The 24,451-nt window shown below is 57.8% G+C and overlaps 5 protein-coding genes across 5 annotated transcripts; 2 read left to right on the forward strand and 3 right to left on the reverse strand.

Annotated features, from left to right (window-relative positions):
• Positions 1–3,993: 3,993 nt before the first annotated feature.
• On the reverse strand, positions 3,994–6,291 carry VTJ83DRAFT_1585 (uncharacterized protein; the record flags this gene model as incomplete). Its single annotated transcript, XM_071007760.1, has 2 exons — positions 3,994–6,137; positions 6,240–6,291. 2 exons carry the CDS (start codon positions 6,289–6,291, stop codon positions 3,994–3,996), a joined length of 2,196 nt encoding a protein of 731 aa, XP_070868125.1.
• A 4,942-nt stretch (positions 6,292–11,233) lies between these two features.
• On the forward strand, positions 11,234–11,722 carry VTJ83DRAFT_1586 (uncharacterized protein; the record flags this gene model as incomplete). The annotated part of the gene is made up of 1 exon (XM_071007761.1): positions 11,234–11,722. One exon carries the CDS (start codon positions 11,234–11,236, stop codon positions 11,720–11,722), a length of 489 nt encoding a protein of 162 aa, XP_070868126.1.
• Positions 11,723–16,339: 4,617 nt separating this feature from the next.
• Positions 16,340–17,134, reverse strand: VTJ83DRAFT_1587 (uncharacterized protein; the record flags this gene model as incomplete). Its single annotated transcript, XM_071007762.1, has 1 exon — positions 16,340–17,134. The coding sequence occupies one exon, from the start codon at positions 17,132–17,134 to the stop codon at positions 16,340–16,342; it is 795 nt and encodes a 264-aa protein (XP_070868127.1).
• A 2,328-nt stretch (positions 17,135–19,462) lies between these two features.
• VTJ83DRAFT_1588 (uncharacterized protein) lies at positions 19,463–21,151 on the forward strand (the record flags this gene model as incomplete). Its single annotated transcript, XM_071007763.1, has 1 exon — positions 19,463–21,151. The coding sequence occupies one exon, from the start codon at positions 19,463–19,465 to the stop codon at positions 21,149–21,151; it is 1,689 nt and encodes a 562-aa protein (XP_070868128.1).
• Positions 21,152–22,235: 1,084 nt separating this feature from the next.
• VTJ83DRAFT_1589 (uncharacterized protein) lies at positions 22,236–23,826 on the reverse strand (the record flags this gene model as incomplete). Its single annotated transcript, XM_071007764.1, has 5 exons — positions 22,236–23,011; positions 23,107–23,418; positions 23,487–23,648; positions 23,707–23,742; positions 23,802–23,826. The coding sequence occupies 5 exons, from the start codon at positions 23,824–23,826 to the stop codon at positions 22,236–22,238; spliced, it is 1,311 nt and encodes a 436-aa protein (XP_070868129.1).
• Positions 23,827–24,451: the final 625 nt, after the last annotated feature.

The following is a 24,451-nucleotide window of genomic DNA, read 5'->3' on the forward strand; positions in this document are numbered from 1 at the left end:
ACACACACACACACACACATACACACGCACACATGCACGCACTAAGGCACAGAAAGAAAGAGAGGGATATACACACAAAATGTGGAACCCAACAACTGGCGCTACATCGACTACGTATTCCCTCGACGCACCTGCTAGTGGTTTGAGGTGCTCAAAGGGATGATGAGTATGATGCTGGTAGTATTAGTAGTAGTAGTAGTAGTAGTAGTCAAGGTTTCAGAATGGAAGATAGCGAATGAGGTTGAACATCGAGTGTGAGGGGGAACGAGAAATAATGAAGGACTGCGTGGTAAGGGTATAATAGGTACCCAGGCTGGAGAAAAGGTATGGGGCGGGAGTAGGACGCGGAGGTTACCTCCGAGCCTTTTTCTTCCTATGCGATTTGGTCGGCAGGAGGTTGGTAATTGGATTTCTCTGCTCTTGTTGAATACCTACCTTAGGCTGGATGAGACCTGTTCCCATCCTCCCGTCCTTGAGGAATGTAGGCAACACTCAAGCGCGTTTTCTCTCTTCCGAGTCCGCTACACCGGATTCCTCAGAGCACCTCAAAGTGCCTCTAAAGAGCGCCACCCCCCCCTGAGCTCTGCACAAAGCCGCAGGCAATAGCGGCGAGGACGATGTTCCCTGAGCCCCATCTTTGACTGGGTCAGAAGAGAACGTGTTTGACGCCACTTGTTACGGGATGGACCGGAACGCATACATCTGGTATTTGTAGACGCGGGGAGCTGCTTGAAGTTCTGCCGACGGTCTGCAGGTTGAGAGTACCACCTCGGGCATAGCTAGCTCATCCTGCCCAGAGCAGGCCTCTCTCCTCCTGCGCAGAACTTTTAAGCAGCGACACACCCGAAGCCGTGTAACAGACCCGGCGCCAAGTGCCCCTGGATATCTGTCTTACCCTGCTGCGTAGGATCAGGAGACGAACGCATGGAGTGTGCATCAAGGTTTAGCCGACGCCTTCATGCCGGCCCCGGTTCTACTTGTACAATGCTGCGCATGTAGTCTCCAGCCCTATGCACTCCGCGCTGGGCTCTGGCCACAAGGTGATGACTGGCTGCAGCGACCATGGAATGCCACGGTATAGCATAAACAACTGTTTGCCCCAGCGAGGGAAGCCGAGCATCTGACCCCCACGCAACGCATGGCATGTTGTGATCCTACGGCGCAGCCGTCTACAGCAGCCAAGTCTTGGGCGGTTCGAGGCTCCAATCTGTGGAAGGGAAATAAAAAAAAATAAAATAAAAAAAACCTTTAGCCGGGTATCTTTTTGCGGAGGCATCCACCACGAGCCATTTCTCGTAACGTTCCGGGGTCTGTCTGTCAACGCCGCTCTCATGCGCCGTACGATGAGGTCCGATTCTCGCGAAACCGCTGCGTCCAGCAGGTCATACCTTGGATCTCGTCCAACCGAATGAACACTATTAACTACGCCTCATCAGGAGCGTGTAGATGTCTGTTTCTTTTCTTTTTTTTTTTTTTTTCGGTGAAAAGAAAATCACGGGAGACGCTCCGGGGGCGGGCAGATGCATAACAAACATCCCGCCGGGCAAGACGGCGCTACCTCCCAACAAACCCGCAACAACCAACCCAACACCTCCTCCTCCTCCTACTCCTCGTCGAGGGGGAATAAAAGCTTAGCTGGCGCTATCCAGATCAAGAAACCCGAGCGCGGGAAAGCGGGCCAACCTAGTCTGGCAACCCGCTGATAAGAGAACCGTTACAGCGGGCGGCAGGAAGACGGAGCGCCGTCCCCAATGCAACCCCTTGGCGGAGCGCAAAAAAAAATAAAATAAGACAAGACACGGGAATAGGGCCGAGGGAAGGGGGAACGAGCCCAAACGGTGCGTCTCCCTCAACACTCTTGACGGTGGTGGATGGTGGACCCGATCGTCGTCCTCAGGGGTCCGTTGTCTAGCCTACTCTACGCTAGCGTAGCGGACAGCACCAACAACATCCCGTATGGATAGTAATAATGTGTCCTTTTTTAATCCCCAAAGTCCGTTCGAGATGGTTGCTGCGTCAGCGTAGCAAGCTGGTTCGAACCTCCCCACCGCGCCCCCTCCCCCCCTCCCCCCCTCAATGCTATGCCTTCTTCAGCGAGCTCCTAGCGTACAAGCACGCGAACTAAGTTATAGTACCATAGACAGGGGTGAAGAGGGGTGTCTCCATGACGTCATAGGAGGAGGTCTTGTCATTCCCCTCCGTAACCACCCCAAGTAGTTTACTTACTCCGTAACTAGCGCAGCGACAAAATGCATTCTCAGCGGAGCTTCGTTCGCGGGTCCCAAGAAGCAAGTAGCAGGAGGCGGCGGCGTCTCAAGCAAGCCTGTAGCAAGCCTCGGCTGCTCGTTTTGTTTTACTAAGCTGATCCGGCCGTTCCGTCAGATATCGTCTGGTCGTCACCCAGCCAGCTGGTTTCCCTCCCGTCAAAAGTCAGTCAGCCGACCGTCGGGGTTCTCCCCATCCCCACTCGTCTCATCCTTCCATCCTCCCATCCTTCCATCCACCCATCCTCCCATCCCCCCTTGGGTCCTGGTCCTGGTCATCCCAACGGTCACATGAAAAGACAGAGCCGGCCCGAATCAACGGCTCCTCGCCGCCTGGAATCGACGAGACCCGTCTCACCGCATCCGCAACCGCTCTCTTTTGTCACCCTTCGTCGTCGTCGTCGTTGTTGTTGTTGCTGTGCACACCGCTGTTGCCTGTTGTCCAGGACCTACCGCCGCAGGATCCGGCGGATAGCCTGACGTCAGTGCTGATCTCTATAGTACCACTTGATTGCGGATCGACCGGCGCTAGCGGAATGAATGCATCATGAGCCTTCATGGAGGGTCACAAGAGTTCCAACCCTTCCATCGCCACGGCAAAAGAACCTGGATGCACCCGCAAGCTTCCGACTTTCACCCGGCGATGAAGTGGCCAAATGACCGCCAAGATCATGTTTGCTAGCGTTCACACCCACGGCTGTTTAGGAAGGACGGGGCGGATCAATGACGACATGCCGAGCTATCCCCAGCGTTGTCTTGCTTGATGGTAGGCTTGCTTGATGAGGAACCTTGCAAAGACCATATCCGTACGGACAGAGGATGATGTATTGATCGGAACCCATCGAATCCGGCAACCCTTCTTGTGCTGGCCCCCTCAGGACTTGTCGTCTATTGCTCCGTACAGGAAGCAAAGCGGATTGCAAGCCTACTCCCGCTTGGCCATTGTGCCCGAACGATGTGCAAAGATAGAGAGAAACGTACGGGTTATGGTATGAACCATCATGCAGCCAACAGGCTGGCCATCAGGACAAGAAAAGCCACAGCGAACATGGCATAACAGCAAATAGTCATGGCTTTTCCATGTTCTTTTGTCATTTTCCACTAGGCCGGTTGGGGCCATACTATCACGTCGACTGACCGGGCCGACCTTTTGCTCCCACCGCTCTTCTCCTTCTCCCATCAACCTCCATCATCTGTTCCACTACCACCACCTCCACTACCAAAAAGCATTACAGGACCTATGTCTCAAACGCTGGACGCACGCAGCAAGAGAGAGAGAGAGAAGCTGACCATCAAAACTCCTCCTCACCCTCGCTCGATCATCCATACATGAACGCCAACAGTAGTAAAAAAAGAAAAAGGGGGAATAAAACAGAGAGAAGTCAACGACAAAAAGCCAAACAAGACGGAATTCCGTCGCAATGCCCCCGCCCGTTCCATATCAATCATCTCTATCGTTTGGTCCTCGCTCAGCGACCAATGATCAAGCAAACAAAGCAGAAGATTTTGAGAGAGAAAAAAAAGGAGAAAACGAAACCCAAGGGTGTGCGTGCCCGTCATGCTATGTGATGATGATGCACTGTTCCACCAGCCCCTTTAGAAAAGTGTATGAGAAAGAAAGTAAGGTAAAGTATGATACGGGTCGAAACGGAAGGTAGAAAGGTAGTTCGCGAGGTGGATGGTAGGCAGGGGAGGATTCAACTCATGCCCCCCCACCCGCGCACCCTCATCAATTACTCCCGATCTTGCCAATCGAGTGACCGTGGTTCTCCTTGGGCGGCATGTGATTATGACAGTAAATCTTCTTGCCGTTGATGGCGCGGTTGAGGGCCGGCTTCTTGGAGGCGTCGATCATGCAGCCCGGGGCCGGGTCGTCGAAGCTCTCCGAGGTGCAGCACTCAATGTTTTTGACCCAGCGGTTGTTGGCCACGTTCGCGATCGAAATGCGGCGGGCCGGGTCCGGGTTGAGCATCTGCAGCAGGACGCGGCGCAGGGCAGGGGGCTTGACGAAGGTGTCGAACACGTAGACGTGGGGATAATCCATGTCCGTGATATCCTGCATCTCCGCGCCGGGCGGGTGCTTTTCGGACCACTTCGCCCAGCCGCGCACGAGGCTGGAGTACGTGTCGTGCTTCGGGGCGTTGTCGGACACCTCGGCCTTCTGCCACAACGGACCGCCAAAGATGAGGTTGAGCATGACAATGGCGGCGCTCCAGACGTCGAGGCCGCGGGGGTCGTATTCGTGCTGCTTCTTGAGCACCTCGGGCGAGATGTAGGGTATGCTGCCGCAGATTCCCGGCCTGCAGAGGCGAACCTCGCCCATATTGCGGCCGCACTGACCGCCAGCCTCCCTAAGGCCCGGGTGGAGACCGGAGAAGACCTCCGAGACGCCAAAGTCGGTGATCTTGAGGCGCGAGTCCTTGGTGATGAGCAGGTTCTCGAGCTTGATGTCGCGGTGGGCGATGCCGTTGGAGTGCAGGTAGTTGATGCCGTTGACGAGCTGCTTGAACAAGCACAGGCGGTCCTTCTCGCGCTCGTCGGTCTTGAGGTACTGCTTGCTGACCAGGGTGAACAGGTCGCCATCTTCGCAGTACTCCATGACGTGATTCCACCGGCCCTTGTCGATGCACAAGCGTATCGTGTCGACGATGTTGGGGTGGTGGAGGCTCTTGGCCAGGGTGTATTCGGACTTGATCTTCTTCTCGTACTCCTCCTTGGTCTCCGACGACGACTTGCCGCGGAACTCCTTGACGGCGAACAGCTCGCCGCCGTTCTTGGACACCATGAGCGTCACCTTGGAGGTGGCGCCCTTGCCCAGATGCTTCCCGTGCCGGCCGAGCAGCTTGTGCTGGTACTCAAACTCGGACATGAGCTCCGTCACGTCGACCGTAAAGTCGTCGGGCAGGCTCAGGCTCAGGCGGCGCGCCTTGACGCCGGTGCCCGTCTCGGCGGGGAGGGGCCAAAGCGAGCGCTCCATCTCGAGCGCCTTGTCTCGCCGGCTGGTCGGGCCAACGGCCGGCTTCTCCTTCTTGTTGCCATAGTCGAAGCTGCTGGCCCGACGGCGAAGCTGCAGCTGCTCCGGGGATTTCGCAGAGCCTGAGGGGCGCGAGCGCAGAATGAAGTTGGTCGAGGCGCGCGATTTCTTCTTGTTGAAGGCATCCGGGTCCGGAACCGTCGGCTTCGATGCCTCCTGCTTCTTCGAGGAGCGAATGGCCATTTCGAGCGGGGGCGACTCGGGCGACGGCGGCGAGTTGGAGCGGGTCGTAGCCGAGCTCCGGTGCATCGACCACCGACGCGAGGGCATCTTGCGCTGGGCGGCGTCTGGCAGGCTCAAGGGCGCCATGCCGTCGACCGAGGCGGTCGCCGTCACCTTCTCCTGGGACCCGCCGCCGCGCCTCAGCAGGCTCGACATGGTGCGCCGGAAGTTGGACGTCGTTGAGCTGAAGGTCGAGCGCCGCGACGGAGGGCTGGAGAGCGGTTCTTGATCAATGGACGGCGTAGGCGGGGCGGGCGACTGAGGGGGCAGCGCGCGCGAGGTCTGCGGTGGGCTGCCGGGGGAGGGTTTTGGCACCACGGCGGCGGTTGCGGAGGGCGGGCTGATGGTCAGAGGCGGCTTGGAGCCGGGCGCAGCGCTTTGGCGGACCGGGGGGAATGCAGCGGCGAGGCGCTCTTGGGTAGCATCCAATTGGCTGTCGGCGCTCGCCAGCGTCTGGAAGTCCTGCGACTGGCGACCGCTCACAGGCGTGACGGGCTCGATGACGGCTTCGCTATCGGACTCATCGCTTTCCTCGAGGATTGGATGCGGCAGGTCGATAGGATATTGACGTGGTGATGACGTCAAGCTCGACTTGGAGCTGGCGGCGGTGAGAAGGTCTGGTCGGAGAAACAAGGGTTAGGTATGAAGAGTTGCAACTCGTTCGGCGGCCGAGCGAAATGTAGTTGGTGAATGGAGGGGTGACAAAAATATTGTATTACCTGCAGAAGAAGCGGGCTGCGTCACCGCGGCGGCAACGACTGGGGTCAACATGTTGGCAAGGCGGCGACGCCGCTGGGCGGTAGCAGCTGAGGGGAAAAAAGTTGGTGGGAGGCGAGGTGGGTTCCGTTCACCAAGTCTAGGTCCCGTCCCAAGTTGAGACCGAGCTTCTGACCAGGATGAGAGAGGCGGTTGATTTCCCCGGTGGTAGAGAGCCGTCCAGGCCGCACAGTCCGGACCAGTCCGTACTGTGGAAGGAGGGGGAGGGGGGGGGGGGGTAAACAGCGCCCGCAACAACGTGGAGCCGCCGTAAAACTGGGCTTCGGGGAATCCGACAAAACAGCGAGATGCCCCCGAAAGCCGATACTAAATGGTACCGCCCGGAACGGACGCTGGTATGTGTGGCACGGCGAGCTTCCTACCGCAAGGCACGTGTTGTCTTCATCGATTGTTGTAGGTGGTCGGGAGCGAAGGGCCGACAGTGGGGAAAAAAAATCGCTTCTTGTTCGCTGGACTGTGCCTTTTTTGCGTGTCGACTATGGAGGCCTGGGTGCGCAATGGCGAGTTCTCAACGTGTAAGTGACCCTATAAATACCGCAGGGAAGGCCGTGCCTTTAGGTCGCTCAGGGTTGTGGTTGCTGCGTCACGTATGGCGGGATCCGTGTGCGCCGAGGGGTCTTGGGTTAAGACAAATTGCTGGGCGCCAAGGCTGTCGCGTCCCGGATAGGCCGCAAACCAAGTTTTTTTGGAGCGTCGAATGTGTTAGACACGGAGAAGAAGAAATCTGTAACACCTGGGCGATGAGTTGCCGGCAGGCAGATCAGATCGACACGGTGTTGACAGGAGGTTAGGTTGTGTGTGCATTGAGGTAATCTTGGCGATGGGCGGCGGTCGATTCGGCGGGTCGGTGCCAGGCAAAGGCGGGGGGGAGAGGGGGGAGGGAGATGTGGGAGTGAGGGCGAGTGGCAGGAATCGATAGCTAACTAGCAGGAGCAGAAAACGCGCGCGCCTTTGGGCGATTCGAATGTTTATAGCAGCAACATTTCGAATGCCGAAATGGGAGTGGGTTCTCTGATAGGGAAAAAGGTTTCAATAAAAATGGACAACACTCCAATCTTTTTCCCTCCTTTTTTTTCGCCTCCCTTCAGACGAAAGATGTCAAGTCAAGCCAGGAAGGCCGGCCGGGGGGGTTCAGGATGAGGGCAACCCCGGGGTTTTGAAGGTCGGGTTGGAGGCAGAGACCTGGAGACTGCACGCAACGGGTGTGGTGGGGTGGACCTCCCACTAAAACGGAACCTTAGCGATGCAGGACGGGCTGGGGGAAGGAGGCACCCCAAAACGCCGAGATGGATCAACGGACGCGCGCCTCGCTCTGCCCTCTGCAGGGCACTAGTTAACTTCAGGGCGGGGCACTTGCTCTCGCTCGCTCGAGCGACCGATTGATAGACAATGGGCCGGGCATATCGGGCGTATCCCCTCGTCTGCTGCGCAGTGTACCTAGGTAGGTAGGTCCATTAGGTATGTACCGTCAAGTACCCGCCTTTACGGGGCACGCACGAGGGCGCCTCGTCCCGGTCCAGAGATCATGTTGGTACGTGTAACTACTTTGTACTGTAAGGTGCACCTCCAGCTACGCTCCAGTACCGTACCTCGGGCGTCGAGGACACCCAAAACCCATAGGTATGGGAACCGGACCCGCAACTCTGCGTTTTGATCAACCCTGAAACAGCCACCTTTCGCGACGGAATGGCGTTTGCGGGCACCGAGTTCGCCCCATCTCGATCCTCCCGACGACCCCGGGGAACTTTGTGTGTCTCGCCTTCTCTTTGTCGGGAGCTCTGCATCGCATCGGCGTCACAGATTGTTTCGAGCAGAGAAGAAAAGAAACGATAATCCTGACCCCGAATGTGTCGTCCAGTCGAGACGCGGAGATGCCGCGATAACGTTAGAAATCGCTTGCCTGACATCTGCCGTGCCGGATGACAGGATCATGGCTGATGGCGGCTGGTCTTTTGAGATCTTTGACTAAACAAGACGCCTTGGGGCTGCCGGGCACGACCCTGCGAGCTCGCTCCCTCTTCGGCCCGGGGACGCGGTTTGCGGAGATTCCATCAGGAACGTGGAAAACTTGGCGTCAAGTGGCGAGTTTCAAAATTTTTTTCTTTTTTCCAAGCCTTTGAGGAAGCTCGCTGGCGACATGCGGTGCGACAACCACGACATCCAAAGGAGCCGCGCGCGTGGCTTACCCTCTCTTCCAATAACGCAAGCCCTCTCTAGTCTCTCCGTCTCGTGCGAAGCGGCGGTCAATGTCCAGCTCTCCAGGCTCTCCAGCTGTCCAGCTCTCCAGATCCCCCACCTCACCTGCCGCTGTTGGTCTCTCCCTGACCCGTTTGCCTCGACACCACGTTACGGCCCCGTGGACCCACCCCCACTTGCCGAGGGACAGAGCCCCCAATCCGCAAGGGCCATGATTGGTCCAACCCGCTCGCGGCTGGGTGTTTTGGGCAAGCGACCCGCACAAGCGGGAGGCGTGCTCCCTTGGGCCCTCGCTGTTCTTATCCAACGGGTTACCCAATCCCAGAAGGCCGTTCTTGGCTGCCCCGCTTCTTTTTGCGGGCTGCTCCACCGAGCCGGTGTCCAATCCAGCGAGTGATGTCAACGCCCTCCCGTCCTCCCAACCTCGACCTCGCGCTGTGGCAGCCATCATTGAGACTCTACGCCGTCTTGAGCGACTCCGCATTCGACAGGCCATCGATCCATCAGGTACAACCCGGAAGTCCTGGCATGCCTTCTTTCTTGGATCCATCTCCCGCCCCCCCGTTCATTTCCGAATCAAGCTTGGAAGTCGTGACCCGATATCGATCTGCTCTGCCGGGCTGGCCTCCACCAACCGCTGCTATCGTGCCAATCGCCAAGCTCTCAAAATGAATGACCAAACATGCCGCCAAATATGCCGTAATATCCAAGCCGAAAGCGGCATTGGGAGAATCCACCAGCAACAGATGCTTTGCGAGCCCACGCAAGCGTACGTGATTGGATGCAATCCACACATACACACACGCACCCTTCCCTGGGCGCACACGTTCCGGCTCCGTGTGTGGCAATCCACCTCCTTGGCGCTGTTGGTTCACGCATCGTGCATCGAGCACGTTCTGCGACCAAAGGTGTGGTAGCATTTCTCTCGGCAAGGTCCGGTGACCTGGCTTTCAACCCCCGAGACCTCCCGCAACAGCAACAGATAGGATGCCCTGGGGATAGTCATTGAGAAGCACAGCGTAGCGTACTTAGTCGCGGCCACCCACCCCAGCAGAGTGGAGGAATCTGGAACATTCCTGGGTATTTTTAGGACGAGCTCATCTCTCCCTTCGCTAACACGAGCTTTCATGAGTTCGGCACCAGCATCAGGAACCACCTCCGCGCCCTTGAACGACAAAATCTGGGGATGACAGCTTGCCAAGAACATGGAACTGCACCATCCTCATGGTGGCGCTTTTGGGGACCGTGGGGTTTGCTTCTCCGGCCCGGACGTCGACACCCGGCTGGGCCAGGAGAGTCAAAGAAAATCAAGAAATGGCTAGCATAGAACAACGCGACCACGTGTGCATCATCATCATCATCCCCGCCGAGAATCAAACGTCCATCGTAGATGAACCAGAAAAACCAAGCCAAGACCGTCTAGGATGCCTGTATCGCAGCATGCCGAGGTTCTGGTGTAGATGGTGCTTTGGGTCTGCATGCGACCGATGGTTCCTTTGGTCCTGGGCGTGATGATGCCATTATGAGGCTGCAGATGCTCATTGCGGCGGCCTGGCCTCCAACCTCACGTGCAACCATGTAGCTACCAGTACGTCGTATGCTGCGAGAGTAGTAGTAAGCACAAGTCTCCGTTATAGCCCCGATGTTTCATCTGCCAACGGGTTCAGACCCCAGCTGCCGGGCGGCGTCGTTCCCGTTACGACGTGTCAACCAGCCCGGGGAGCACGACTACCCCTCCAAGAGAACTAGGCGCTAGTTACTGCGTACGGGCTGCGGGAACCTCGGTTCTGGTCCTCTTGCGGCTAGTTATCGCCGATCCATCTGGTCTGGACAGTCTCGCCAACAAAACAAATGGCCAAACAGACCGCCAAGGTGACACACAAACACCCCTTAGAAAAAAAGTAAGTTGTGTCTGGCTTGTCTATTTAAACACTCGGCCGCAAGCCTTTGCCAAGGCCTCGGCGATCGTTACAGCGACGGAGTACCTAGAGTCAGGAGGAGAAGCGGAACCGTCACGAAGATCTGGCGTGTCAACGTCCCGCGACGGGTCCTGCTGCTGCTGCTGCTACGCCGTCCCCTGTCCGTTCGACCGCCTCGGATCAAAGGCAGGTCATCATCCAAGCCAGCATGCTGCACCTTTGAGGCGGGGAAGTCGGCAAAACCAACCACCGATACCACCGACTCGTCGATACGGGGAACGGGGAGGGAGACCAATGGGCAAAGAAAAATGTCGCACCCCCACGCTCACGAATCCGCTTGCGTAGCAGCGCAGCTGCACCGCCAGAGCTCCGGCGTTGCCGCTTTCGCGGGAGTGGCTGCTCATCTATCGAGGCCCCATCCGGGGCCGGACAAGCTCTCCACACTCGGATAACCGAGCTGGCTTCTTGGGCAACCCGACGGAACCTCCACCGTGCCGGGCGAACACCACAGCCAGCAAATGAGGCCGTCCGTCCGTCCGTCCCGTCATCGCCGCGGCCGCCAAGCGCACTCGCGCTGCTGCAGATGGGCCTGGTCGATATGGGTGGCGCCGTTCCAGGCCGAAACAAACGCCGGGCGTCGCAGAGCCAAAGACGCCTCCCGTGCCTGAGTCGTGCCGTCTTGGCGAATTCGATCGATCCGATCCAAGGCCTGGGCTGCGCGTCGACAACCGCGACGATGGACACCGACTCTCTTCACTGTCCCTGACAGGGCGGGCGCGCATCCAACGGGAGGGCGACACATCCTTCCTCGCCCCTGGACGATGGGCCTCTTGACAGCCACAACGTGGACAGCCGGTTCGCGGTCAAGCAGCCCGGTTCCCGACCGCTCGCCCTGCCCGCGTCTCTTCTCCCGTCTTGGCATCGCGATCGGCCGCCGGGCACCGTCTTTTGGGCCCCAGACAGAGCCTCGTCCTCCCTGTCCCGTTTGCTTGGCCTGGACACCAAGCTCACCACCCGTTCGCCTTGCACAACATGGCTTTTCGGAGCATGCTCGTGCGACACCTTGCTCACATCAAGCTTGGGGGTCTGGCCGCTTCCCTGCCAAGAGCAGGGTTGTTTTGGTCGTTGTGGTGCTCCCGCTCCCGCTCTGCCTGCCTGCCTGCCTGCCAGCCAACCATCCCCACCACCACTGGTCACGGCTGTCATTCCAGGTGACCAGGTCACGAAAACAAATGCCCAGGTGCTTGGTTCCGATCGACATCCCTTCAAAGGGCTTCTCCATTCCTCCTGCTGACATTGGTTGGGAATGAAACGGGAAGTGAGATGCGAGGGCCGGCTACGTTGCACAAAAGCTTGTTTCGGCACCCGGTCAACATCGGGTAGTTATCGACGAGAAAGTAAACATACGCGCATTGTGGCGACAGTTGAATGATTCAGCCTGCAACCTTGCAGGGGGAGGAGCCGCCCCAGCCTGACCGAGGCGCCTGTCCCGATGTGTTCAGACCTTCCAGCGCATCACCAGCTGGACCTTCAGGGGCTCCATCAAGGGGTGTGTTGGACAAAGCTGTGCGCGGGCTGCGTACGCAACACTGCAGTCTTGTGACATCTGCCGTGTACCTCAGGCCATGCCATGTCGGTCCACCCTCCGTCACTGCCGGCAGCATACGGTACCCGACTGGATGTGGCTTGAGCCGAAGCAGCGTCGCCCGGGAAGACCGCTCCTCTGGGAGGGTACGCGGCCTCCGGCCGTCCATCGGAAGGGGTTCCCACCACCCAGCGCCACATACATACTTCGCTACCTACCTGATATGGCATATCATGTCGTCCAGAATCTCCGGAAGCGCCTCGGCCCTTCCGCGCCGTCCATGGAATCCCTGCCGTTCTCTAAGCATGTAATTAGTTACAGCCCACGGACGGAGACGAAACGGCGCTACCGCCACAGCTCTTCAAAGACCAATCCCGCCCAGCGGGCGAGGGACGCGCGAGCATACTGGGCAGGGAGAGCTGCGCAAGCAGGATAGGTGCGGGACCGACATCCATTGGTCTCTCTATCTCTCTCTCTCTCTCTCTCTCTCTCTCTCTCTCTCTCTCTCTCTCTCGGTCTGTCTTTCTTTTCCGTCTCTCGCCCTCCGTCGTCCACCCCTTTCAGGCCCCGTGCCCGCCCGCCCTCCTGCATTTCGTGCCGCAAGGCCCTATCAGCCCGGGTACTATTGCAGGGGCTAGACCTGATTCTCACAGTTCCATGCATATAGGGGATGCAAGAGAAGGGCCGGGCATGCGCGTGCGTGTTGATGTGTTGCTCGTTCTGTGGTGGGCCGTGCTGCACACCGGCGTGCGGGCACCTAGGTCCATGTCAGGCGTTCTTTGCCCGTCAGGTGCCCCTTCGGTCTTAGGTACGGTACCCACGGGGCTTGTCCGTCTGTTTGTCTGTGTGTGTGTGTATTCCCCCTCGAGCTGTTTCTTTGGGAGGCGTGTGTGCTTCCCTGTAAGTGAGGGCGTGCTTCCTTGTTGGGTATCTGGCCCAGAACATGTTGCTTGATGGTGGTTGTGGAAGTTTGTCATGTGTGTGCGTCTTTCTCTGGTCATGTTCGTACCTATCCTGAAGGGGGATCGTACCGATGTGCACATACAGGCACAGACGTAGGCGCAGACGTACACTCGCGTATACTTTCTAGTCATGAATGAGAATCCGGTGGTATCTGGAATGGTTTCGGCGTTGGTTCTGCTGACAGTGTGCAGAGGGAAAGGGCAGTCGGTGGGTTCGAACATGCTCCGCAACTGCGGGTTGGCTCGTTGAGACGAAGTCCAGCCATCTCAACCTTGAAATAGATTGCTAAATGGAATTTCTTTCCCGCAATCTGCTGGTGTTCAGGGAGTTTCGCTGCCAGGATTCTCATAGACACGATAAGGGGGAAGAAAAGCAACATGTTCTGAAGGTCGTTCTGACTCTATTGAACCCATTCAATTGCCCGTCCCTGGCTAATCCATCAAAACAGGGAGGATGGTTAACATGACCTCACCTGAATCAGCTAGAGGATTGAGGCTAGTGTCATTCTTCAACCAGAAACGTTTCGCGAACACTGAACGTAGCCAGTGGCACACACACACACACACACACTAGCCATGCTCCTACTCTAGTCAGCCCATTCGATCCCGGTACCCATCAGGCAAGAAGAACCTAACGATTGGTGACCGAGTTGTGCTTCTCGACATTGGGGAATGAAGAGTCATCGCCTTGCCATGATGGGGAGGACGGCTATGATTTTAAAGCAGTCTTTTATTGTTCTGGCACCCGGACACGTAAAGAGTTATTGGATGAGAAGTAGCAGGAGCGTGTGTTGAACAAGAATGAACACGCACAATCAATAAATGAAGAAAACTCGGTTAGAATACATTATGCTAGACATAAATGGGTGATCTAGGGTACAGGCCAGTTCAATCCTATGGTTGAAAATGTCCTCACCTCACCAGGTATGAGAAGACTACACCGCATATTCTCGGGTTTGCATCCGTAAAGACATAACATACCGAGGCACTATACTTGCTACCAACGATTCCTTGTCACCAACGTTTCCCTGGCTAAAAGCCCTCATTCTCTAGTCAAAGACTATAAAGCACAGCTGTTAACCGAGGAAGGGACTACATAATGCCATTCGAAACCATGTCCATTGTGCAATCTCGTTCCCCACGTCCCAGCCGAGAGCTTTGGATTTCAAAGACCTGACATGTCTGCCCGATTGCCTTTATATGTTGACGGCCTTGCAGTTGGCGTGGTCGAATCTTTGCTGCCCACCGAGTCTCGATACCGGATGGCCCAAGAGGATGCTCAAAGAAGAATGGAAGGCGTGGCATTGGAGGCATGATTAGTTGCAAGCCAGGGGGAATGGGTTCTGTGACAGTAAAAACGGAACTATCGTTGCTGCCATCAGCCAGTGCAACCTACCTATAATGTAGCTGCTACTGCCACAGGGTCTATATGATGAGAAAGACCAGGCCAAAAGGTTCGCTTTAAAAGTTGGCTAGACATGGAAATCTTGATTCATTTTCTGATGATAACCTGAGTTCTTGACTGGCACATTTATTTATGCCTTTCGTCTTCAGAATGTGCTGTGGTTACTTCTATAATCCCCGCCCCCTCTAAATCGACATGCCAAAAGTCTGGAAGTCAACAACAGCTTGGAAGTGCCGAGCATGCGTTTGAGAGCGCCCTTCGACGGTCCAATGACCGGTTTATTCATTATTACATGGGTACTGGTCTCGCAGGATGGTTCCTCGAAGGGTCTGCTCGCTGCCCGGCCCATCCAGCTAGAGGAGTGGATGAGTGTCCGGGCATCTTGCTTTTGTCACTTTGCTGCTTCATCCGATCCTCCCCGATCCGGTGAAAATTTCATTGTCATATTCTGTGATTCCTAGCAGGGACCAGCCCTGGCCACATCAGCTGAACCTCACGTTTGGGGGATGCTGAGATGTGATGACCGCGATGTTAATGAATTGCATGTGTGCACACAAAACATCACATGCTATGCAACCTCAACAAACGATGGGATCCCAGATAGCTTCCAGGTCGGCGCATCGGAGACATTTACAGTCTCGTCGCCTTACACAACACATGCTGTGTCGATGTTGGCGTCGGTGAAAGGTTAGGTGAACCATGGGACAAGAGCCTACTGTGTATGCTGGCTGGGGTTGCGAGAAGGCCGCGCGCTTGGCGTTCTGCACGCCTCCTCATCGGGATGTGTATCACCTAGGGTTAGAGACGAAGCAACCCCAAAAATCAGATCTATCACATCCAAGTTTTCGTCTTGGAAGGATGGGATTTGGAGAACCGAGATCAAATACCGCAGCCACGGGGCTGGAAATGCCGGCAGGGATATCCCTCCCTGTTCCAGAGGGTGATCCCCCGTCCATTTCTTGCGCAACACTTTTCTTTTGGACACACATACTACGCAGCATATGCCGGGCCGTTCCCCACATGAATGGTTGTCTCAAACACGTTAACGGTTTTCAAACGGCTATTGGTCATGATTTCAAGGAGGCAAGGAAGAGGGGGCAATCGGTCCACTGGGCCGTTGAGGTTCCTGAAAAAAACGAGGGCGGGGAGAAGCAACGGAGTGTCCTACAAGGGCTGGTCAAGCATCATGAACCGAGTAGCATAGTAGAGCAAGACAATGATGGAATATGAGTAATAGTTGGTCAGGAACACATCTTCCGAAAGTGGTGGCGAGTAGAAGGTGTCCTGCTCCACCGCTCGAAGCGCTTGGGGTTTGACATACAGAGCACGACAGATGTTGTACCCCTTCCAACTTGGGCAGCACTTATCTGAGAGACAGATGGAGGGGGTTTCGGGCCGCCCTGGACGTGACGATCACCCGTAGCGTCCGAGACACGGTCCGGAGTTAAAAAGAAATAAGCAACAACAAAGAGCGCGCTCGTAGAGAATGCCTGACAGAAAGCAAGAACGCCTGAGAAAGTTGTGATCGTCTGCCTGGCTGGAGGGAAGATACAAGGCCGGTGCAACATCCGGTGGAGCAGGTCTAGATCGCCATCCTCACCCTTCACCTCTGTATCATCACCTTTTCTCTCCTCGCCCGCCATTGGATGTCCCTCGTTGATGCGTGGGGGTTTGTCTCTCCGATTGCCCGCCAGCCAAACATGAGGAAGATAGGTATCGGTGTCATTGTCGTCCCTCTTCTCATCGTCATTCGCGGTCTAGGTCCAATATCTAATAACAAGATCACCGGGCGTCACATCCCCACCAGCGGCTTTCAGGAGCGACATCCCAGCTCACTCGGGGCGACAGCACGTGTCAGCAATGTGCACTTACACAGTGAGTACACTCAGGCAGGGCAGATCGGACGGCCGGCGGACTGGCAGACCCGACCAGCCGCGAGAGAAAGACCCGGTCTGCTGATGCCTTGTGCCTTACATTACAGAGAGAATATTCGTGCGGCCACTTCCGCTGGATCGCCACGGCGCACTGGTGCCGGGCATGAGGAAAGGCCCCCATCTTGCCGCCCTGCCACTCCTATTTTTTTGCGGTAACGGCGGAGAAATCCTGCTGGGAACAACAACAACAACAACAGAAAAAAAAGAAAAGAGACACGACCTAACATCGGACCGGATCCCTTCTTCCCGCGTCTCACAGCCCCCGGTTCAGGCGCAACGTCCCGCAGCTGCTCAGCAAATGCGAGCCGGACATCACGGACTTCGAGGACCGGTATGGTACGTACCGTGCCGAGCCACGTTGCCCTGCTGCTCACTGACGCTGGAACCTGAGGTGTGTATAGTATGTACTGTGTACTGTAGTATGTGTCTGCCAGGGGTGTTCTGTGCGGCGAGCGCCAGTGTCGGCTGGAGCCCCACAAGCACGGCGACTCATCCGGAACGGCGTGGTGGCTGGCGGGTTTGGTCGAGCTTGCGAAGCAACAAGAGGAACCGAAATGACAGCAGCAACAGCAGCAGCAACGTGGAGTTGGAGGAGTGGGAGAAGCCTTCCCGGCGGTCGCTGGAAGGGTTCGATCGGGTGAGAAAGGTGCCGGGCTGGCTCTTGCAGGAAGTGATACCCAGTTGTTTCGCTCCATTTTTTGTCTTGTCTTCTTACTCGCATGTCTCTGTCTATTTTTGCCTTCTCCTTTTCTTCGCTCTCCCTTTCTATTTTCCTTGTTGCTTTCCCCGTGCGTGAGGGGTGGGATGGTTTGGTAAGGAGGATGTGAGGTGACCATACCCAAGGAGTAGATTTCTAGAGTCAAGAGATAGGATTGGATAATAGTGTATTGGGCCAGTTGGGGGAGGGGGGGTTACGCTGGACGTCGCAAGGCATCGTGCATGGATGTTCTGCATCTACCCATACCCAACACGTGAAGTTCTGGTACCTCTCGATGAGATCTTGGAGTGGGGGGTGATGAAGTGGCCAGGGCTGGGCCGAAAGCTGAAGGTGTGTTGTCTCTGAGATGGATGGCATACATAGAGAGGCTAGTCGTAGGATATAGATCCATGGCCTACCCGGTACCAGCTGGTTGGGTTCGGGTCCGTCGTTCTCAGGTCGTCGAACTGGATGCTCGTTGGACCAAAAACAAAGTTTCAGCCGCTCCCTTACTTGGCGTCGTCGACTTGGTTGCTTCAGTGGACCGACTCAGACGCGGCATGAGACGTGGTGCCTCAGAGGAGAGGGGAGCGCTCGTAAATGTCGCAGATTCGTTCCAAGAGGATCTGCGGATGAGACCGACGCTGTCCTTGCTCCTTGTCGGCCGTCGCCGAGGGACTGTTGCGTTGTCTTCCATCTCGAAGCGGTGTCACGGTGGGGTGCATGTGATAGCAGTGCGTGCCCGAGACGGGCTGCGTGGTCTGTGCGCCCGCGTCTTGCGTCTTGGTGAGCGGGGTCTTTTGACGAGCAAGTGGTTTTCCCCCCGCCGAGCTGCTCTCCTCGAGCAACAACGGTACGTACATCAATCAATCATTATTCCAAGAGTACCCCCAAGCGCCATGCTGCCACGCCCCGTGACCCGAACAGATTTGTAACGCGATGAGAATGCCCATGCAAAATATGTTATTCTGAGCAAAATATGCCATTCTGAGGGGCGGGGGAGGGGGAGGGGGAGGAGGGGGTTCATCTCCTCCCTTTTTTTTTTTTCGCCGCTGCCAAATGAGGGGGACGTGCGAACTAACAGCTCATCTTACCTTCGGGTCGTCCCGGCGAAGACCACGCTCCTCCCTTTTTTTTTGGCGCTCTTGATCGAACGTAATGACCTTTGAGGCATCCCGGGGCATGGTCTTGAAACCCTTCATCAGACGATGGATGTTGGCTACCCATTGGTGCCAAGGCGCAAAGCCACGGCACCTCATGATGGAATTCTACAATGGCACACGAACAAGTTCGATCCTACTCCAAAAAAGTGGGCCAGCGTTTGCCTTCGCTTCCTGTTAGGGTTGTGCTGTTGCGCTAGGTCTTCCATCGCATCTGCCGCCCAAGACCAGGAGTCCGGTGGAATCGGGAATTCGATCAAGGTTTTCCGTGATCTGCACAGGGAAACCCGAGGATGGACCCACCGTGAAGACGGCGGGCTCGCGGGTATCTCGGCGCTTTTATTATTATCCCAAGGTTTCAAAAGCCTGGAGGGTCCGAGGGGGCAGCTTTGCACGTGTCATGGTGGCCTGTTTCTGGCGCCAAAACACCACCAAAGACAAACGCCTCTCGGTCGAGCGCAGCGATGCATCCCGCTCTTTGGTGGTGCCTGTCTGCCTGCCTCCTCTTCCTCCCATGTGGCTTCCATCGGACCAACCGGCTGCAGGCCCGGCGGGAAACTGACACTGACAAGGATGTAAAGTGTGGGGTTGATTGGGCCTGAATTCGGCAAGAGGGCCAACAGCGCCCGGTTTGCCGCCCCACCTCGCCTGCGGGAACGCCCTCCCCCCTGCCCTGTCGCCTTCCTAGACTTGCCGTCGCTCACCCGCGGCAGCAGCAGCAGCAGCAGCTCCTGCTGTGCGCTATGTGTGCGGTGTGTGCTGTGTGACCCGAGAAAGGGCAAAAAGACGGACGTGACGTTCGGATGGAGGTAAGGCTGCCACGTCGGCCGTCTTTCCCGTCTTCAGTGCATGACATTATCCACCAGCTTCGTCCTTTGAAAACCGTCCTTTTCCCCCAACTCAAAACCGCTTGCTACCGCGCCGCAGACCCGGTCCCTTGATTTCCTCATCCTTGATCTTTCCCGGCAGCCCATCGTTCCGGCGGCGCATCCCCCCCTCCATCGCCGCCGTTCGCGCGCGTCCGCCACCACACCACTCTCGGATCGTCGACACCAGTTGGGCATCACCTGCACTTCCCGTCTGTCGCGTGCCACGTACACCACGCCCTCCCTCCTGAATCGCCACGAGCAGAGAGAGAGGCTCGATCGCCATCTCAACGTGGCCGTGAGACATGTTCCCAGCCGCGCCGTGTCCTCAAGCCATTGCCGATTGACCACAAGACCCACGGCGGGCCCGGGACAGCGGTGTCATCTCGTCCGGCCCCGACGACGTATGCCTCGCCCTGTCCTTCCTGACACCCTTCCAAAATGTCCGCCCAAACCATGACCAAGGTGATTTCGGACGCTTTCCTGCCCATGAGCTTTCACCACGACCGCGACGCCCGCATCCCTTCGACCCATTCCCCCGGCGACCCGATCGCCCACATGATATCCCCCTTGACGCTGCCTCATCCCATCTCCGGGTACTTGGGCGTTCTCCACGGGGGCGCCACCCATACGCAACCGGTCCCTGTCTCAGGTCCACCCACTGAGATACGCAAACCCCGAGACCAGGTCTATTCGCCGCTCTCGCCGGGCGCACGAGGCGGGCCGCCACCGTACGCCACGTCCTACTTCCCACCTCACGTCCTTTCGCTCGACCAGCAGCGCCCGAGCAGCCTCCCGCCTACGAACCGCACCCCGATCACATCTCCCGAAGCCGCGCGCACTCCGTTCGGAAGCCAAGGGTGGGGCTCTTCGGTCAACGGATCCATACCACCCGCTGCCGCCGCATCCGTCGGCCATTCAACATTGGCGCAGCCCGACCCGCTCAGCCCGCTGTCCCACGACCAGGTCGTTCAACGCCTCCAGCAGCAGAACGCCAAGATCCGGGAGGCCTGGGAGGCCGAGCGCAAGTACTTGGAGGCCAACAGGGAGCGCGCCGAGGAGGTCTACAAGGAGGAGCGCGCTCTTATGGAGGAGGAACGCGCGCAGTGGGACGCGGAAAGGGCAGCCCTGATCGACGAGATCAATCGCCTCCGGCAGGCCCTGAGCATGGCCGAGGCTGGCTTGCTGGCGTCCGGCGGAGGCCCGCCGGCCTGGCCGCAGAGGAACGGAGCCGTCTTGCCCAACGGCAGCCCCTCGGCGCGGCCGCCGAAGCCGCAGTATCTCGACCTCGCCTCGCCCCAACTACCCAACGGGCCCCGCGCTCCCGTGGTGGACTTCCTGAAGCCGACCGGCGCTTCGGAGGCGGCAAGCGGCCCGGTTCCCGTCGTCGACGTCAAGGAAATCCACCCCGAGCTAGAAGGGATCCCGCTCAAAGCTACCGGCGTCAAAAAGGCCACCTTTACCGACACCAGTTCGTCCGCGGGATCCAAGACACCGAGCGCCACGGGCTCGCCCGCGTCCGTGGGCTCGGACAAGAGAAAAGAGCAGACGTTACAGGTCTTGGCCGCCCAGGAGACGGAGCGCCTCACCATGCACGCCGGCCACACTCCTGGCCATTCCCTCTCGACCCTCCCGACAGCTTCTTCTTCCGGGACAGCCAGCCCCTCTAGCAACGCTGGCGACAGAACCCCGACCGCTCCGGCCGGCGAGGGGGCCGCTGAGGAGACGGCCGCCAGCGACAAGGATTCTCCCGCGCCAGACAACACCAACGACGCCCCGAAAGCGACAGCTCCCGAAGAGCACGACGTGGACCACCCCGAGCCGGTTCTGGAACCCAGCGACGGGGACCGCGAACTCAAGGGCCCGCTGATGGTGCGAAATGTGCCGGCGCATGATGAAATCTTCTTCCAAGCGCTCAACAGCAAGCTGGAGAAGGTTTCCAAGGATACGCGGGCCGCTGTGCCCACCGTTCTGGCCTCGGCCGTGCGGCCGACCAGGGCGTACCAGCACGAAGATGCCGGGTCCGATGGCGCCAGCACCCCTCGGAGCGGCGATGACGAGGAGATCGACGTTCCGCTGCGCTTCAAGAGACGGCTCAACTTTGGCGCCCCGTTCGGCGAGATGATGTAGCCGCGCGCTCGACCTCAGGGAAAGCGCCTTGTTGGATAGGATGTGGGCTCCGGCCTGCTTCTCATCTGCCATCACCGCGAGTGCGGATGCCCCACGGTTTCTCATTTACACGTACAGACGCTCGCTCTCCCAATTACCTTGTCTCTCTGGCGTCGTATCTTAAAACGCCCCCACTCAGGCCGAGCACCCTAATTCCCTTACACGTACATACAAAAAGAAAAACCGGAGGGAAAAGCAGGATGGATTACGGCATGGCACACACTCATATACACACACACAGATGTGATTAGACGGGCATTTGACGGTTGGATTGCGGTTTACGTTTTCCCAGCATGGCAGAGAGCATTGCAACGAGGATAAGGGATCACCTGGGATGTTGAGAGGTTGTTGTAGTTGTTGGCTTTTAACCCCTTCCCTTCAGCACGGGCGACGGGTGCTCGGTCGGATTAGAGGGAGCGAAGCAAGGTTGGCCCAAGTCGTCTTGTTTTCTTTCGTTTGTTTTTCTTTTCCGTTTCTTATTCCATTTGTCTTCCTCGGTAGTGGTTTTATAGCCACTCTGCACAATACCCCCCCTTCCTTGTTTTCTTTTTCTCATTTCTTTTTCATCATGATTAGAGAGGCAAGTTGGGATTCTTGGAGATGTGGATGGGTAGGACAATGATAGCATTACCATAAGGGGAATCAGGAAGCGGGGCTTTTGGTGCGGATGGTGGCCTAAACCGAGACTCTCTTTGAGACTTGAGGTGCAGAGGTCATAGGGGGGAACCCAGTTAGATATCGCGTTGGATAATAAGAATCACCTCGTACTCTTTCTTCTCATTCATTGTCTTGCGCACTTGGATGGCGGTTCTGTGTCCCGAAATTCTCCAGCCAGCCTTTGTGGCCCTCAACACCGACTTTCTCAGGTTCGCTCGATGAGGCGTTCTCTCAAGGTGGGTATTCATTTCCCTTGGGTATGATGAGTTCAACTCTGCCGTTCTGATTAGACACATCCGCCCCGCGCCATGGTCCGTTATTATGATTCCTCTCCTCATCCGCCAACAACAACACGACATTGCTCGGCAAACCTCTCCCCCCCTTACTGTTACGAGCTCGCACCATTCTTCTTCTTTTCCATCAGCTCCTTCAACTCATCCAACAAATCCACCGTCTCGGTCGGGCTCGCAATCCACGCCGTCGTGCCCACGCTCCGCGCCCGGAAGTCGTTGGCGCCGGCGCTCAGGAACTGGTCCCCCACGTGGAGCGTGTTCTCCCCCCGGATGGCGCCTCCGTTGTCCGCGAGCCCGAGCTGCCGGCCGAACCACCTCTGGCAGACCGTCACGCCCCAGCTCTTGTCGCCAATGTCCACAAACACGTCCCGCCCGCCGTTGAAGGCGCAGAAGGGCACCTTGCGCTCGCGCCCGACGCGGCTGAGCTCGAGGGCCTTTTGGACGACGAGGACCGTCTCCTCGAGGCTCTCGCGCGGGATCCGGACGCCCGGCGGGTCCGGGATGATGCCCACGGCTCGGTCCTTGCGCAGCAGGGCGGCGGGCAGGTTGAGCGAGCGCACGCAGTCGCGCAGGGCCTGCTCGGCGGCGTCGAGGAGCTCGGCGATGGCGGACTCGTCCCACGTCGCCATCTCCGGGGTGAGCCACTCGGCGCGGGGCACGGGGGCGAGCAGGTGCGGCGCGCCGGGGGAGAACTGGAAGAGGTAGTTGGCCTCGCCGCCCATGATGATGAGGGACTCCTTCTGGGCCGGGGTGAGGGTGGTGGAGGCGGCGATGGCCGAGAGGAGGCCGTGCAGCCGGGCGTGGTACTTGTCGGCCGTGGTGTAGCCGGCGGCGGTAACGATGCCGATCTTGATGTTTTTGTGCAGGAGGTCTGGTTTGGGTGGGTTGGTTGGTTAGTTGGTTGGTTGGTTGGTAAACGATTTGGGGAGGTGGACAAGGGATCTGAATGGGAACCGGAAAACGTACCTAGGAGGCGAGGAATCACCGGGCTGGAAGGCTCGAGGCTCTCGCCATCGTCGTACAGCGTCACGTCGCCGTCAAAGGTCGCCAGCTGCAGCTCGCCGTAGGTGGTGACGGCCATGATCTGGGCCGAGTTGAGGATGAGGCGCACATCGTTGAAGGAGGGCGAGACGAAGCGGCGCGACGAAATGTAGCGCCGGCTGTCCTGGTACTTGAAGGCGGCCTCGAGCGGGAGGCGCGTGAAGAAGGGCCCGACGGTGGGCACGAGGAGTTTGAGCTTGGAGGGGAAGGGGTTGTTGGGGTCCTTTTGGCTGGCGACTGGATCCAGGGGTGGTGAGCATGAAGCACGTGGCACGCCATGGTGGTCAAGGAGGCGGGCGACTTACTGTGATCATCAATCATGACCTCGACATCGTGCAGGATCTCGCTGTAGCGGCGGTGGGCTTCCTCGGCGGTCTGCGAGAGGCGGCTGATGTCTTTGCCGTCAAAGGCGCCGTGGGGCGACGAGTAGAGCACAAAGGGTACGGCCAGCAGGCCCTTGATCCATTCTGGTCGGGTGAGCGTCGGGATCGCTATGAGCCAAACAGCCAAAGACAAGATTATTACCTATGAACTGGTCTCGACGATGAGACTTGAGAGCGTCTGTCCAAGTCAGCGAGGTGATCGTTGCGGGATGGCCGTGATCCAGGGTCGGCTCTCACATTCAACGCGGTAGCGGGTGGTCATGGTGGCGATGCGGCAAAAGATCAATCAAGGCAGGGAATGACTAACAAGCAGACAACCAGAGGTACGCTTGAGATACATACACCGTGGAGTCGAGACTTGTTAAGAAGGATCAGAACCATGTGTCAGGGGCTTGGCTAGTGTAAGTAGGTAGGTAGGCACACGAGGTTGAAGGAAAGACAATAACAGCACAACAGGTCACCGCCTCTTAGACTTCCAACAAACACAACCGCCTCCCCCCCCCTTTCGGGATGACCAAGTCGCACGCCGTCCCGTACCTGGAGCCTGCACTGCCTTATCGAAGCTGACACATCATCATCCAGGGATGGAGCTCCGTGTGTCTTCCAAGGTTCGGGCCCGGGACTGGCGTTGGCTTTGTTGGGTAGCTTGCTTTGCTCCGCGATGGGGCCCGCGGTCCACACCGCAGGCTCGGGCCAATCCACGTTGGCGGCGTCGTGTCACAGGGTCTGTCGGAACGGTGTGGCCAATCCGCGGCGGCCCCGCCGTGAAGCGTCGGAGTCTTGGCTTCGTCAGGGACGTCGGCGCCACGGCCTTGGCAGCTGCGCAGCGCAAGGGGTTGTCGGCCGGAACCCTCCGCCGGATGGGAAGCTCTGGGGGATGTGCTTCA

The sequence above is a fragment of the Remersonia thermophila genome, chromosome 2 (assembly GCF_042764415.1).
Source record: "Remersonia thermophila strain ATCC 22073 chromosome 2, whole genome shotgun sequence".
In the NCBI taxonomy this organism is placed as follows: Eukaryota; Fungi; Ascomycota; class Sordariomycetes; order Sordariales; family Chaetomiaceae; genus Remersonia; species Remersonia thermophila.